At 38.6% G+C, this 14,952-nt stretch overlaps 1 protein-coding gene across 2 annotated transcripts in view; it reads right to left on the reverse strand.

The window, feature by feature from the left end:
- The window catches only part of gas2a (growth arrest-specific 2a), a 28,428-nt gene that overhangs the window by 10,903 nt on the left and 2,573 nt on the right, over window positions 1-14,952 (reverse strand). For both annotated transcript variants that reach the window (XM_042495397.2, XM_042495399.2), the window contains exons 2-3: window positions 9,160-9,321; window positions 5,452-5,582 (exon numbers count right to left, since the gene is read on the reverse strand). In XM_042495397.2, coding sequence (XP_042351331.2) covers window positions 5,452-5,582; window positions 9,160-9,304 — 276 coding nt within the window. In that variant the 5' untranslated portion in view covers window positions 9,305-9,321. The remainder of the gene's footprint in view (window positions 1-5,451; window positions 5,583-9,159; window positions 9,322-14,952) is intronic.

Genomic DNA, 14,952 nt, shown 5'->3' on the forward strand with positions numbered 1-14,952 from the left:
AAGGTGCAATGAGCTCATGCTGGAAATATGCAGGCTTTTTGTGGGTATTTTTCTTTTTTTTTTCTTTTCCAGCCTCTGCTTTGGGCTTTTTCTGAGATCCTTTCTGTTGTTGAATTACTTTGCATTCCTGGAGAAATGATGTCGACCACCTTGCCAGTGCCGTTTGATCTAATGATCAGAGTGGCATCTTGTTATTTCTGGGTGGCTTGCATTTTAATTACCTGCACTTTTATATATGTAGTAATTGCACAAAAAAACTAGGTACATTTGGTTTAGGAAGCAGGCCTACTTTGCTTAAAAATCATATTTTTTTGTAAGAACTGCTTAATCACATATTTTATACTTGGTAAAAACATTAATGTTGGTATATATAGGTATGATATTCAAGTTTTTGCAACAGTGTCTGTATATTTTGAATGGTGTATATTGGTAGACTAAACTAAAGCCATGTTTACATTTACACTGCTCTTTATATATTATTTCTTTGAGAATGTAGGCTGATATGTACGACAGCTATGGTGCCTTAAAGCAGTTTAGTGCAAATGACAAAAGAGGACAGGATGACGTTGTGCTAGAGGATGATGAGAAGTCTGTGTAGGTGTAGTTCGATACAAGTTTTATGACTGTTCTTTGTTGTGTAGGAACGTGTTGTAACATTTTGCAGGACATTATTTTTTTCCTCCTACTCGTGCATGGCCATTTGTTTGAAGTGCAATATGCATGCGCAAAGTTCGGCCGCAACGTCACCATTCTCACAGGATCCACGCATTGCCAGTTTACACGGCGACAGAAAGGGGTGCCGTTTTTAAAAAATTACACTCTGGAACCCGATTCCAAAAATTCGCGTTTTTAGGTCCCAAAGTGCCGTTTTCATGTGAACAAAAAGTTCCAAACGGTAACAAATGTTTAATGTTCATGCAAGAATTGTTGCCGTGTAAACGGCCCCCTAGTGACCTTTGGGAAGAGCCAGACTTTCCCTGTTTCACTTTTTTTTGTGCACAGTTAAGTGCTGCAATAGCTTCACATTTAATGGACAGATGTGGCATGGTATCACTTTTCTCACAAAACCCTTAGAAAGGAAGTAAACAAGCGAATTTCCTTAAATGTTGAACTTTTGCTCTAATTTCCAGTAGTGCGTTAGTAAATTTGAACATTTAATGAGGTGGTGATCTTGAACTTGGCACACGGAAGTAAAATGACATGTAAGAAATATCATCTTCAGTCATCTGCTGTTGATATTGATTGATGTGCAAGTGACATCATCTACAAAGAGATTTATTGTTTCTCTCTGCTGGAATCACTTAGTCCCCCTCCACACATGCAACTTATGATCAGCTTTGAAGCAGATGGGAGTTCTCTTTAAAGTGGTTGCATGTAATACTAAACAACTACAGCCTATAAAGAGCCATGATGAGCTGATAAAGCACTGTTGTTTGATATTAATTATGAACTTGACATAAGATGAGGTAAAGCAGACATGAAGGATTAATCTTTCATGGCTCATTAAACTGAGGGAGCTTAATGTGAACTGCAAGTAGCTCCAAATTTAAAACATAACAATCCAACTCTGATTTTAAAGCCAGAGCTGTCGAGATAGACCACTCTCTTTGTTTTTCTAGAGCTCCATTCTGCCTCAAGACTTTTTGGCCTTAACGATCAATAGGCTCCTCTATTTCAGTAGATCCTCTGCCACCCCACTGTCACTGACCTCAAGCATTTCCCCACATCTGTGCTGCCGCGCTCACACTGAGATCAGGAGACTCACCATCATCAGCACAGTAATGCCTCAGTGCAAACATCAACAACTCTCGCTCGAGAGCCAACAAAAGACTCTTTTGCTTCCTTTTCGTCTGGACGAAACATGCCCTAATAATCAGTGTTTCCCTCTGTTCAAAACATGTAATCCCACTGAGCACCACATGTCACTTCACTGAGTAAATAGGTACAGATACACATAGCTGAAAATGTGTTGATGTTTTTGTTAAATTCGGCATTATTGTTAAATGCTTGTGAAGCAAGATTTTAAAGTTTGAAGGCTACTAATAAAGTCAACACAATATTGTAAGATGTTTCTATATGGACGTCTATAGAGTGCTGCAGGAAAAAGTCTGAAAATGTGGAAATTAGTTAGCATTTAAGCACTTCTGTTTACCTCGTCTCAAAGTCAACAGGCTTTTTTTTTTGCTTTGGATACTGGTTGGATGCTTGAAATAAGGTCTGGGGTTAACACAAGCTGAAGAGAGGTATCATGTTTTTTTCATAAAATATGTCACTAAATACCCCCATTGTTAATTTTGAAGCTAATTTTGAAGGCTGAGAAGTGCCTACAAGAGACTACAGAATGTCATACACCGAACACAGCTTTACAGCTTTCATTTTGGTGGCTGTTAAGTCATTTGACCATAGTGTAGTTTGTTTATAGCCTAATGTTAGCTTTTTACTTCTGGCAATTGCATTTAGGCTCCAAAAATCCTGAAAAAAAAAGGTGTTCATTTGTGAAGATTATCTTGCTGAACAAAACATTAGGTATACAGCCCACAAAAAAACATAATCCCTGCAGCTCTTTATTGACCTGACAGCTCTCACTATCAAAAAGTCGACTGTAAGCATCTTATTACGAACCACCCTTACATTTATGGTAAGGTGGTGCCCTCTAGTGACTGTAGCAATTATTATTAGAAGCATATGTACAAGTAGGATGTAGCCTAAAAAGCAACAAAGTCCGCATAATATCAAAAAAGCCTCAATAGGTAGGTGTCAGGGGTTGTAGATTGGTCAAACAAACCAGGACTTTCCCCTAAGATACTGGCGTTCGCCTTCAGAAGTCAAAGGTAACTTCTTTTATTGACAATGTAGCCAAGTTTACGATGCTTAGCATGCTACGCTAGTATGTCATGTGAAATATGTCTAGTTACGTTTCTGACAAGGGTACTTATTCAAATACATAGTTTTGTTGTATAAATCTAACCAAGTAGTTCTGGAGTGGAACTGCAACCATTTCATGACATTAAGGATGTGTTTAAAACTGTGACCATAAGAGCAGTAATATGTCGTCTTGGGGCCAGAATATCGGTCAAATTGGAAGTCAGCTGAAATTGATTTATTCCTTACTTTTGGGTATGCGAGAGCATTGCTATAGACTGGACACAAGTTAAATATATGAACAATATTTACATTTTTTCTTTGATTTGTCAGTAATAAGCTGAAGACATTAAACCTTCCTGCAGGAGCTCTTAAGCTGATAGAATCTAAGGATTTTCACACCATTCGCTTTGTTTTCTTGAGCACTGATGTGGGAAGATATACGATTACGACTTACACTGTTACCCTTTAATCTTGTAAAATTCATTAAAGCCTTATTCAGGGCTCACCAGAAATGAACATTTAACGTAGTTCTGCCAATTCTCACAGGGGCTGTGGGGCCCCATCAGTTTATGTGTCCTTGCCAGCCTTATTTTTTTTTCTTTTTTTTTTTTACCCTGCTGAAGGCTGCAAGCCCCATCCCCCACCCCGCCCTTTGTGCAATGCTTTTTAAAAATATGAGGCACTTTGCAATATTTATGGTCGCTGCTGAGCTGAAAAATAAACAATCAACAAGAAAGATCTAAGAACAGAGTGGGTATGAAATCTAATGCTATTTACCATTTTTAAGTATTCAGTGTCTTTGTGCTACTCTTCAAATGTTAGGATAGCATTTCTTTGTGATGAGATGAACTCTATGGCTTTTATTGATCTTATTGAGGGAAACTTGATATCAGGGTAAAGCTGTTTCCTGTCTCAGTAAGAGTCAATAAAACTTCAATACTGTTCAAGCAGTCTGGTCCCAATAAATTATGCAGAAAAACAGGATTTTAAAGGGATCATTTATGTGGCAACACAGAAAACTGATATTTAACATGGATTTGAGTTAAAAACAAAACATGTGTTACTTTTAATTTTTTTTCTTAATGCTTGCAGTGATTCTTGAGGCACTGTCTATGAAACTATGAACACTTGTAGCCAATGCATTTATTTTTTATTTATCGAGTGTGCCAAACTGAACCACACGCTCTGCTTTGCATTCAGTTTTTAATAACACTCTTTTGGCAGAACTGTAAACACTGGTCTCAACATTGCTACACTACTTTGCCAGTTGGGCACAGGTTAACATTTAGACAACAACTGAGGCCAATACTGGATGGAGGGATGTGGGTAAAGTGTCATGGCCAGACCAATAAAAAGGGTAGATCAAGCCTAATTTTTCAGTTCTTTTTTTCTGAAAGAACTGTTTTTGATTTCTTCTGCTGTGCTTTAGTTGCTTGAGGAGTGTTAGAACATTTTGATTTAAAAAAAAAAAGACAACAATGTTTCCCCTTATTTGTATTGGTAGTACATTGTGCTTGAAATGTGCATTTATACTTTACACGTGAATGCCTGTGTGTGTATGTGTTTTCTGCATGTACATCAAAACCATAGACTGCATATAAAGACAGAAAACAGGACAGAAGTGAAGCTGAGTAATCTTGATCGCCCCCTGTTGTCTGGCTGCAGTATAGGTCATAAAGCCTGCTTCCTCGATGTTAGTGAATGGGACATAGGCCAAACTAAAAACTCAAAGTACATGCCTTATACATTTTTCCCAAAGATGGTTTCTGTCACTGTAGGTAGTTCTCATCACCCTGATATTTGTTCAAGTGATCATTTTTATGATTAGTTCTTCAATTCTACAAAAAGGGGATTTTCTGCCATGATTGACTGCTGTGTCAGCCAATCCATTCACTAACATTCAATAAGGCTGTTTACGATTGGTCAGACGCGTGTTTTGGGGGAAACTCCATCACTGCAGCGATCGCTACAGCGCAGACCAGTGCAAGATGGCAGAGGCCGTATCCCTGATATTTTGGCTTCACTTAAGCATAGCGGGGGTAAGTGGGGGCGCGTCATCCATCTGGTTATACAGTCTATGGTCAAAAGTGTATTGCAAAATGTTAACATTATACCCTGCACACAGAAAAACCATTTATAATATTTGTCTGTAGTTGGTGCTTCCTCTGCTTATTCAAATGATGGTTTGTGTTGACGTAAAAACAAGTTATTTAAAAAGAATTTTGCAACAGATGTATGATGATTTGCTGGCTTGGTATAAGGTTTTGTTTTAAGTGTGTAGAGTTTTGCTAGAATTATCCTGTAGTTGCAAAGATAGTGCATATGTGGTCAAAAAAAAAACTATACTATGTCTGGATTTCTTTTTTAATCAAGCAGGGGGATTGTTCAAGTGATTGGGACCATCATGACTGACAGTCAGAAGGATCTAGTGAGTTACTCTCCCATTTATGAATCAATCATGTGTCGAATCATTCAAAGTCAAAGTCAGTCCTGGAACACTTTCAGCTAAAATCTGGCTCCCAGACTGGTGTTTTCACTGTAAGCGTTATCACGGCAGACTACTGTAATCCTCCGGTTCCTCTGTACCTTGCTGTTGCCAGAGTTAGGCAGGTCTCCATTACTTTGCCTGAACTTCTCCTGCAGTGTCTCAGCCAGCTGGCACAACAGGAAGCCATTGTCTAAGCGATCCATGAAGCTCTCGGCGGTGATTTCCAGACCTGACCAGGGGACACATAAAGAAAGCAGAAAACCTGGCAATAAATTCAACATTTTTTTAAAAAAAAGCTCATTTTAAAATATGTGTACAGTATTAGGAAACACAATGTATTCTCCAGTCTAGTTCAAGCTGAACCTGATGCAATGTTATTGACTCGCAGAAACCGCTGGGCTGATTGGCTTATTGAGCTTGGCTTGTGCTGCTGGGTTTCGGCAGCTCTGCAGAAGCCAAATGTTCACATATTACAACATGACTTGGGGGGAATGTGGGGGGGATTTTTCTGGTAGTGCACCGTGTGGTGGTGAAGACAAGATCACATGAAAAGGGGGCATCTGATTGTGCACATTATGCCTCATTATCCTGCACGGTTGCAGAGATAGATGGGTGATCAACATGTGGTGTCCAGTTGACTGACTTCCAGAGGACCATTCCTTCATAGTTAGATCACTGTGAAATAGGAGGTGGTGGCAGGGGGGTGTCTGTGGAAAGAAACCGGAGAGACTTTTTTTTTTTAATCCCCTTTCTGTGTCTTATAGGAGGAGGGGTCTAGGGGGGGTTCGATGTTTAATGAGTTCCAAATGTTGTAATTGAGCCCAGAAAAGAGAGATTGAAATCTTGAGAAATACTCAGCGAGAGCTCGTCTTATATGCTCAAACTCTCCCTCGCTGTGTGAGGAAAATATATTCCAGAGGGCTTTCAGAGCATTTCAGCTCAAATAGTCACTCCTATAAATTGCTCCAACCTCCCATCACAACAACAATATGACTCATCAGAATATCCAAGCGTACGCCTCCCACTCAATCAGCAGACTCTTTACACCGCACCGCTCCTCCCACCTGAAACCATAAACCCTGCCAGCATAATAGCACCTTCTTTCTTAGAAAAGCACGGTCCTGAACACACAGGACCACAAGGCATGGCTTAAACTGGTTTGACACTGTTTATCTGCTGGACAAGCGGATGATCGTATTTTTCGTCCTTGATCCCTCGCTTCAGCAGACCAGAGGTTTCTGGCGCAGCTGGTTCCAGAGCAAACACACAGACCACCAGAGATAACAGAGGAGATACTGAAGTTGTTTTAAGTTGTACACACACACACACACACACACACACACACACACACACACACACACACACACACACACACACACACACACACACACACACACACACACAGGATTCAGTTTCACAAATTTAACTGGCTTCCAGTTGATTTGAGAAATGATTGCTGGACTCTACAGGATGTCCCACAGAGTTAACTTCCAATCATTAGGTGGACATTTTTAACCATATTCAGTACAGCTAGACATTAAAGCAAATATTGAAGAAAAAATATATATATAATACCTATGAGATGCAAAAGCAGACTGCCGCTACTGGGTTTTTTTGGGGAGTTTTGAGGGTCTAAGGACAGAGGGATGTCGTATGCCGTAAAGCCACAGGCAAACTGTGTTTTGTTATAATGGGCTTGATAAATAAAACTGAAATTGAATTGAATTAAAGATAACACATTCTTTAACAAATCAGAAAATGCTGATACATAAAATACTAGTTAACAGACAGTTTGCCTTTTGGAAATTGAGTGAACAATTGCTGAATTGTAACTTGTGCTGGCGGAGGAATTGTAAGAATTTTCCTTACAAGAGCATTTTTGTGATGCCACAGTTAAACCTACAAATTGGAACCTTCCCCAGGCTCAGATAAACCACACTGAGTTTATCATGTGTAAACCTGAAACTTATCAAGTATTTCACTGCTGGAAGGACGTTATTTTCATAAAACTGGGCTGCGCACTGGAAAGACGCAAATACTTTTTAAAATAATGCTATATGACCAGAGAAAACAGAGAAAAGGCTGTGGCATTCGCTTTCATACAAGTGGTAGAAAACCTAAAACTACCTCTCACTGGTGGGTGACATAATGCAAGCTTGGCCGTTTTCACAGGAAACATTATGGCTGCCGGCTGGCCTCGTCTGCTCGTCTGCTGCGGAAGTGTGTTCACTGACAATGGGAATGCAGTCTATGGTGTATACTTAACATGTTTAAAAACACAGGGGGGCAGAGAGGACTGATTTCTGCTCTCAATCTCTTTCTATAACCTTTGTGTCCGTGGTGGTGGGCATCAAAAAGTGCAGAAGTGCAATCTGCAGTTTGAGGAGCACTTATGTAGCCAGCTCAAATGCATCATCTGGCGGTTTTGAGCTTAGAGATGAGCAGGGACATCTGGGATCTGGTGAAAGGGAAGCCATAGTTCCTTACCATAGTTCATTTATACATCCAGCCCACACTGTTATGATACAAAGGTGGTTGAAAATTGGCAAATCCCTTAAACTTTCTGCAAACACACCCAAATTTGATCCACTAAATTCAAATCAGACCTTCAGAGAGCTCCATGCATTTGTCTTGTGACTGACACTGGGTGATTTATTGTGCAATAGCAACCCTGCACAAAGCCTCTGCTGATGTTTCCTTTGCTGCTTATTCTCCACCACTGGCTGCACATTACTTCAGCTCTTAATGACGGCCATTATTCAATTAAGGAAAATCTATGGGAAAGTGGGGAAACAGGGTTCACACCTTCTAGTGACTTAAAAATTGTTTGTAATGAGGTTTAGATTGATTCCAGTCCCCTGCAGAGGTGTTTACATCAGCAATACCAGTGCCATTAATGTTGAAGATGAGGGAATTTGCAGGAATTTTCAAAGCAGGCTTTTTTCAAGGGTAGTGTTTGAATGAATCAGCAACAGCACTTTGTATTTGTCCACTTTGTCCAATTGTATCAGGCAGGGTGGCCGCGGGTCCTTAAAAAGTTTTAAAGGGCATTGAATTCATTAATTTAAAAATAAGTCCTTAATTGGTATTACATTGACTTAAATTAACCTTTCGAAAGTCAGACATGGGAAGCAGGATTTTATCAATCTTTTATCCTGACATTGCACTGTAAAATCTCAAAATAATTGGAAATATTTTTCTTTTGAGTGTGTGTAAAATAATTTAAGAAATGTATTTTCTTAAACTCTCCATGATGGGAATCTAAATGATGGAATCTAACATGCAGATTGAGAATCACAAAATCGTCAAGAAAACAGGCCAGAAATGCCAGATATTTCCCACTCCTGTTTGGTAAACCAAATACCTTTAATAGAGCCTTTTAATATCATATTTATATTGTCTTTTATATGTTCCACTGTTGTATTTCCAACATTTGACGTGGAACTTTTTTTTTTTTTACTCGACGGAAAAAGTAATGTGTTAAGCTACAAAAAACATCTGGGCAAAATAAAAATCTTATATTTTTGGTTATTAGAACCTTTATCCTGAGTGACATTAAAAAAGTCTTTAAAAATAATAAATCTACCATGCCATAAGCTGTAGGAGCCCTGGTAGCAGGGTGACTGCCCCCCAGAGCCTAAATCATTGAAATCATCTGATGCTGACTTATGATCTAAATTTTCAAATTTAGATCACAAGTCATAAGTTTCAAATTTTAGATTGTTTGAGAAGCTAATAAACTCAGGCAGGCAACATTATAAGTATGTAATCAGAGGCATCATGTGTTAAATATGAGTATTTCCTACCAAGAATATTAGTGAGCCACAGGGCCAGGTCCTCCTTCATGGGCAGCAGACTGGCTTCATGCCGACTGGCCAGCCACTGGTGGTACTGCTGCATATCTGTGAGGCCGGGGCCAATAGGCTGTTTGGGGCTCAGGGAGCTGCACATGGTTCCCTACTGGCGACCTGAGGAAGAAGAGGAGGATAAAACACACAAAGGCACTGTGCAAACCTTCAATGTCAGTTTGCAGAGTAAACTTCAGGCATGTCTGAAATGTTGGTTCCTCACCTGTTCTTTGGCTAAGCACTGCTGCTACACAAAGAACTTTTTAAGCCCCTGTATGGTTCTTTAAATGTTCTCTACTGGTTCTTTCTTCAGTGAGCTTAGGCCTAGGCTGAAGAACGAGCAGAGAACCTCTAAAACCTCTATACTGTTCTTCAAAGGTTCTCTGATTCTTCATCTTAAGCCTGGCCTGCACTGAAAGATTTTTCAAATCATAACCAATGTTAAAAATGTGACAGACCCCACACATAACAATATGTAGGGATACATTAAACAGATCTGTTCCTTTATTGTGTGGAGAGCAACACTTTGCCAAAAACAGCTCACCACACACCATGAGATTCCATTCACAAACAACCAAAGTTCTGACTCGCAAAACCAAAAATCTTTTCACAACTATAGAGTCAACAAACATTGCAGACAGCAGGAAGAAACAGCTGTTGCTAGCTGTTTGCACTACTTTTTACAATGAGTAAACAAAAAAGAAATGGAAAAATATTGATGAAGTCATTGAGACGGTGTGAACACGGACAGTACATGTTACAGAGCAAGCTGGAGGTGAGTCAGTTCTGAGTTGAATCCCATTTGATATTATGCATTTTAATCTTCTGAGACCTGCCGGACCGCCGGCACCGAAAATGTTTAATACTTGCAATTTTAAATCGGTGCAGTAAGGATGGACTTCTGAGCAGATCATTGGATGTAGGCCTAAAAAACAATCCTAACACAATTTACACCACAGGAAAATCTGACAAGATGATCTTTACCGCCATCAAAAAAAATCTGGGCCTTACTGACAATTGTCTGGAAGAAATCAGGCCCAAAATTGGCCAGAGTATTGTGTAGTGTGTGACAGGCTTAAGTTTAGTTCAGTTCAGTTCAGTTTAGTTTAGTTTGGTTTAGTGCCTTGCCTTGCTGTGCCGTGCCGTGCCGTGCCGTGCCGTGCAGTTTAGTTTAGTGCAATTTAGTTTAGAGGGGAAAAAATAAAAATAAAAAACTTTTTCTCTCAAACTTTTTGCCCAGTGTGCATAAAAATATCCCAGCTTTGAAAACATATTATGTTTCTCATTAAGTATTTAGTAAAGGGTTTTAAATTCTTTTAAGCCATCATGTTGTAAGAAATGATTGATAATAATTCCAATTTTATGTAAAACTGTCATTTAGAGACATGTTGAGTTGTCCATGGTATTACCTGGCACCATTCAAAGACCCCAAGGCTAAAAATTTTTTTTTTAAAAAAGGGTGCTATATGGCGTCTCGAATGGTTCTATATAGCATTATATGACAAAGGTGCCTTTAAAAGATGTGTGCCATATAGCAGCAAAACAGGTTCCCCTATGATTACAAGCCAAAGAACCACTTTTGGGTTCTGTTTGGCACCATTTTTCTTCAGAACAGGACTGTGCATAGGAAATCAATATGGAACACAATAAAAGAACATCTGGGTAATAAAACAGAGCAGATCTGCAATAGATTTTTCATATGTGAATCTTGTAATGTTCTTTTTTTGTTGAAATTATGACGGTGAGGTGTTGTCTCCTCCTTTGTCAACTCCTTTGACATTTTTCAGGCCACATGTGTCGGGTTTATGAAATTTACTTTACAGGTGTTACAAGCGTTTAAAATCCGTTTGTCCAGCGCTTGTATGCAAATGTTGAATTATGTACCATGGGTGTACACAGATGTGTATATTGTACTGTGTACCTTTATGCTTATGTAAACACTGATTTTTTAGAGACAGATGTAATCTACAAAGGCTATATAGACAATAGAAATTACAAAATATTTATAGAGATTATGACATATTATGATAATAGACGCAATTAAATTGATGTGATTATTTTTAAACGACAGCTGAAAACCTATGTATTTACTCTGGCTTTTAATTAATGTAATTTTTATTATTCTATTTTACTATTTTACTTTGACTTTTATGTATTCTTTATCACCACCTTTCTTTTAAATGTCTAATCTTATAGACTTTTTTTCTTTTTCTTTTATGTTGCATTTTTATTATGAAGCACTTCGAGTTGCATTCCTTGTATGAAAAGTGCTTAGTAAATACAGTTGTTTATTATTATTATTATTGTTATCATTATTCTTACTATTATTATTATTATTATTATTATTATTATTATTATTATTATTATTATTATTATTATTATTATTATTATTGTTATTATTATTATTATTATTTTTAAATGAAAACCTTCTGAACACTTTGGTTTTACACTTATAATCTAAATTATCATAGCAATATTCATCAAAAGGAGCAGAGGAGGTTCAAATGAACACAAGAGAAGAGTGCTTTTGTCCTCTTGGTCAAATCCTGGTTTGTTTTACAGTTCACCTGATGACATGAGACGGCCTCTTCACTGAACAAGAGACACTTTGACACCAGCCAGACTCATACAGTGGGACTTCTATTCAACAACCATCAGACACAAACAAAGAGCTCCTTCAGATTACAGATACAGTCTATCATAGAGTCTACATCAATCCCATCCAGCAGACGCTGCAGCGGGCCTTGTATTACAGCCTGATGGAGAGACTGCATTTGAAATCAATATTCAGAGTGATATTTAACAGCTACTTACTGCCTGCAAACTCAAGTCAATGAGTAAATGAGATATTCCTCACAGTCTTTTCCAATATGGTGCCGCAGAGTGCCAAGCCTTCGCAGTCAGAGCTATAATGTGAAAATCTTTCACATCTCAATCCAGTGTCACTCCATTAGCGGACTTGCTGCCGAGACAAGTGAGTAACAAAACAACTGGGCACCAGATGGAAGACCTAACATGGTAAAGAGTGTACGTTCTGACATCATTTCACAAAGAAAGAAGAATGAAATGGCCCAAGTTGCTTTCAGAATTGTTTAGAAAAAGTTGTGGTGAGCAATTATGCTGCAGCCTCCCAGGCTGAAAAATGAAGCCGGTGACCAAAAAGTACCCAAAACTGCAGTTCCTTGAAAGGCCACCTGAGGCAGGCTCCAAAAGAGAGAGAGAGCCCCATGTTAAAATGCCCAGCAGAAATAAATATGTTTACAGCCTTGTAAAAAAAAAAAAAGAAAAAAAACCTGTTTCGGTCTATGTAAGTAATTTGGACATTCATGACAACTGTACAGGAGAGTACATTTTTTCAGAATTCATCCGTTCACATCTTATTAAGGTCCAAAGATACGCATATTGAATGGCAAGGAAGCCTGAGTGACAGCCCAGCTAGCAGGGAACGTTCTCACAACATTGGCTAGTGTTGCAATAATGTTTTAAAGAAAGCATTTTAATCGAATGTTCAAAGAACATTTTAAGGACGTATATCATTTCAAATAATGTTCCTTTAACATTAAATGCTAGCTAAGACGTAACATTTTAATGCAACATTCTGAGGATGTTGACAGATCAGAAAATGTTCTTTTATAAAAATATTCCCACAACTAACATGAGAACAAAAGGAAGAACATTTTCAAAGCAACATTTAGAAAATGTTATTGAGATTACAGATTACAGACCTTTTCTAATGAAAATGTTATGTGATAGGTTAACATTAAAATAAAATAAAAAAAAACGTTTTTAAGATTTTTTGATAGAATGTTACTCTAACTTTAAGAAGAATGTTCTGGGAACTAATAGAAAACTTGCAGCTGAAAATGTTACTAATGGTTGCATTATACCATTCTCAGAACGTTTTTAGAACCAAAAATTGCTAGCTAGGAGGCTGGCTGGGAGGCGTCACTTCTGATCCATTGGTTGCTCCTCCACAGCTTCGACCTGGCCAAATGCCTAACTCGAGGCTTCAAAATTGCAGCTCACAAATCAATTGATGACATCATTGTAGTGTCCATTATTTATACAGTCTATGTTTGTAATGCATCAGATCATGGGTGTGGATTTTTGGGGGGATGCAGGGGACACGTCCTGCTAGATATTTAGAGCATGTGCATTTGTCTCCCACAATAAAAACATTAAAGAAGTAGACGACTTTAAAAAAAGTGGAGGCACACATTAGTGCACAAAAATTCCCCAGAATTCTGGAAATTAAGTGATTGCAATTTTTCTGGCAGAGGACCCCCAAACTCCCTGTTTGTGCCCCCACCTCACCTTCAAATGTTGAAACAAAACCTACGCCCCTGTCTCACAATGCATGAGCTGAAAGACACAGCTTAACTTTTCTATTCTTAAAGATAACTCAACAAAGATAAGTTAGTTTTGGTCCTCTGTTTGCTCTATCTTGAAAGTAAGTTGAATACAGAACACATTCCAACACTGAAATGAAGTCATAGCATCTAAAAAAGTTTGCCTTCCTGCTTGGACACGAGCAGGAACATCCTACATGGTACATGGTAGGCAAATAGCAGCAGGATATTTGATGCAAATTACAAGAAGAGCTTATTCAAAAAAGGAAGCGAAGCTGCCGTGAACAATTAGTTCACAGTCTGTGATGGCTGAAAATCTCCTCTGAATGCCGAGGGAGTGTAGCACAATGTGAGGAATCTGACCTTTAAAGCTGTGTAACATTTCAAGGTCCCTCAGGAGTTGGCCGCAACCAAATCACACTGTGGTGCCACGCCGGACATCAGGACCTTGATGTCCGACCAAGGTCGTGTTATCTTCCTCAGGACATGAGCTCCTCGCTGCGTACACACTAAACGAACACACTAAACTCCAGAGCTCAGCACTCACACACAGGTGCTACATTCCCACGTCCGCTGTGGTGCAGGCTGACTGACAGAACAAGGGCACTAGGACAACTTCTCATGTCTCACAGTACAAAGCCCATTCACTGGTGTCAATATAAACATTTGGATTTGACATATCTGTCATTGAGCAGTGTAAAAAAAATGCTTATTTTTCCTGGCAATGTAGACGTTATGTTAAATATTTTTCACCCATTGTGAAACAGCACATTTTACATATCATCAGTGTTGGATAAACACTATGTATCCTCAGCTTTCTCTTGCTTCTTAAAGGAACATTGTGTGTGCTTTTTGGGGGGTTTAGTGGCATCTAGCTGCTGAAACTTGTCCCAGTTAGAATTCCTTCAGTGTTCATTGCTCTGGAGGTTTTGAATCCTCCACAGAGGTCTGTTCATCTCCAAAACAAATGTTATTTAAAGCAGTGAAAACACTAAATAAGTAAGTTTAAAAACTGTGTTTTTCCTACACTCACTGAGGGGCTGCAAACAACATTGGCTGACAGATAAACGCAAATGGCCCCATCCAGAGCCAGTCTTAAGTTTGTCCATTCCAGGCTACTGTAGAAACATGGCAGCCACATAGCGCTCTCTGTACCAACTTCCTATGTAGATATAAACAGCTCAGTCTAAGGTAACAAAAACATGATGATTCTTATTTTCAGGTGATTATACATTAAAGAAATCACACTTATTCTAATCTATTCCATTTCTGCCAAAATATCACCCTAAATCCCACAAACTGGACCTTTAGGATAAAAAAATCATTTAAAATTTCTTTAGATTAGCTGAAGCATAACATAGGCAAACATCTGTAAACGAACAACACAGAAAAACACTCAAAG

Source organism: Plectropomus leopardus, chromosome 7 (assembly GCF_026936395.1).
Source record: "Plectropomus leopardus strain MGB_pleo_1.0 chromosome 7, ASM2693639v1, whole genome shotgun sequence".
NCBI lineage: Eukaryota > Metazoa > Chordata > Actinopteri > Perciformes > Serranidae > Plectropomus > Plectropomus leopardus.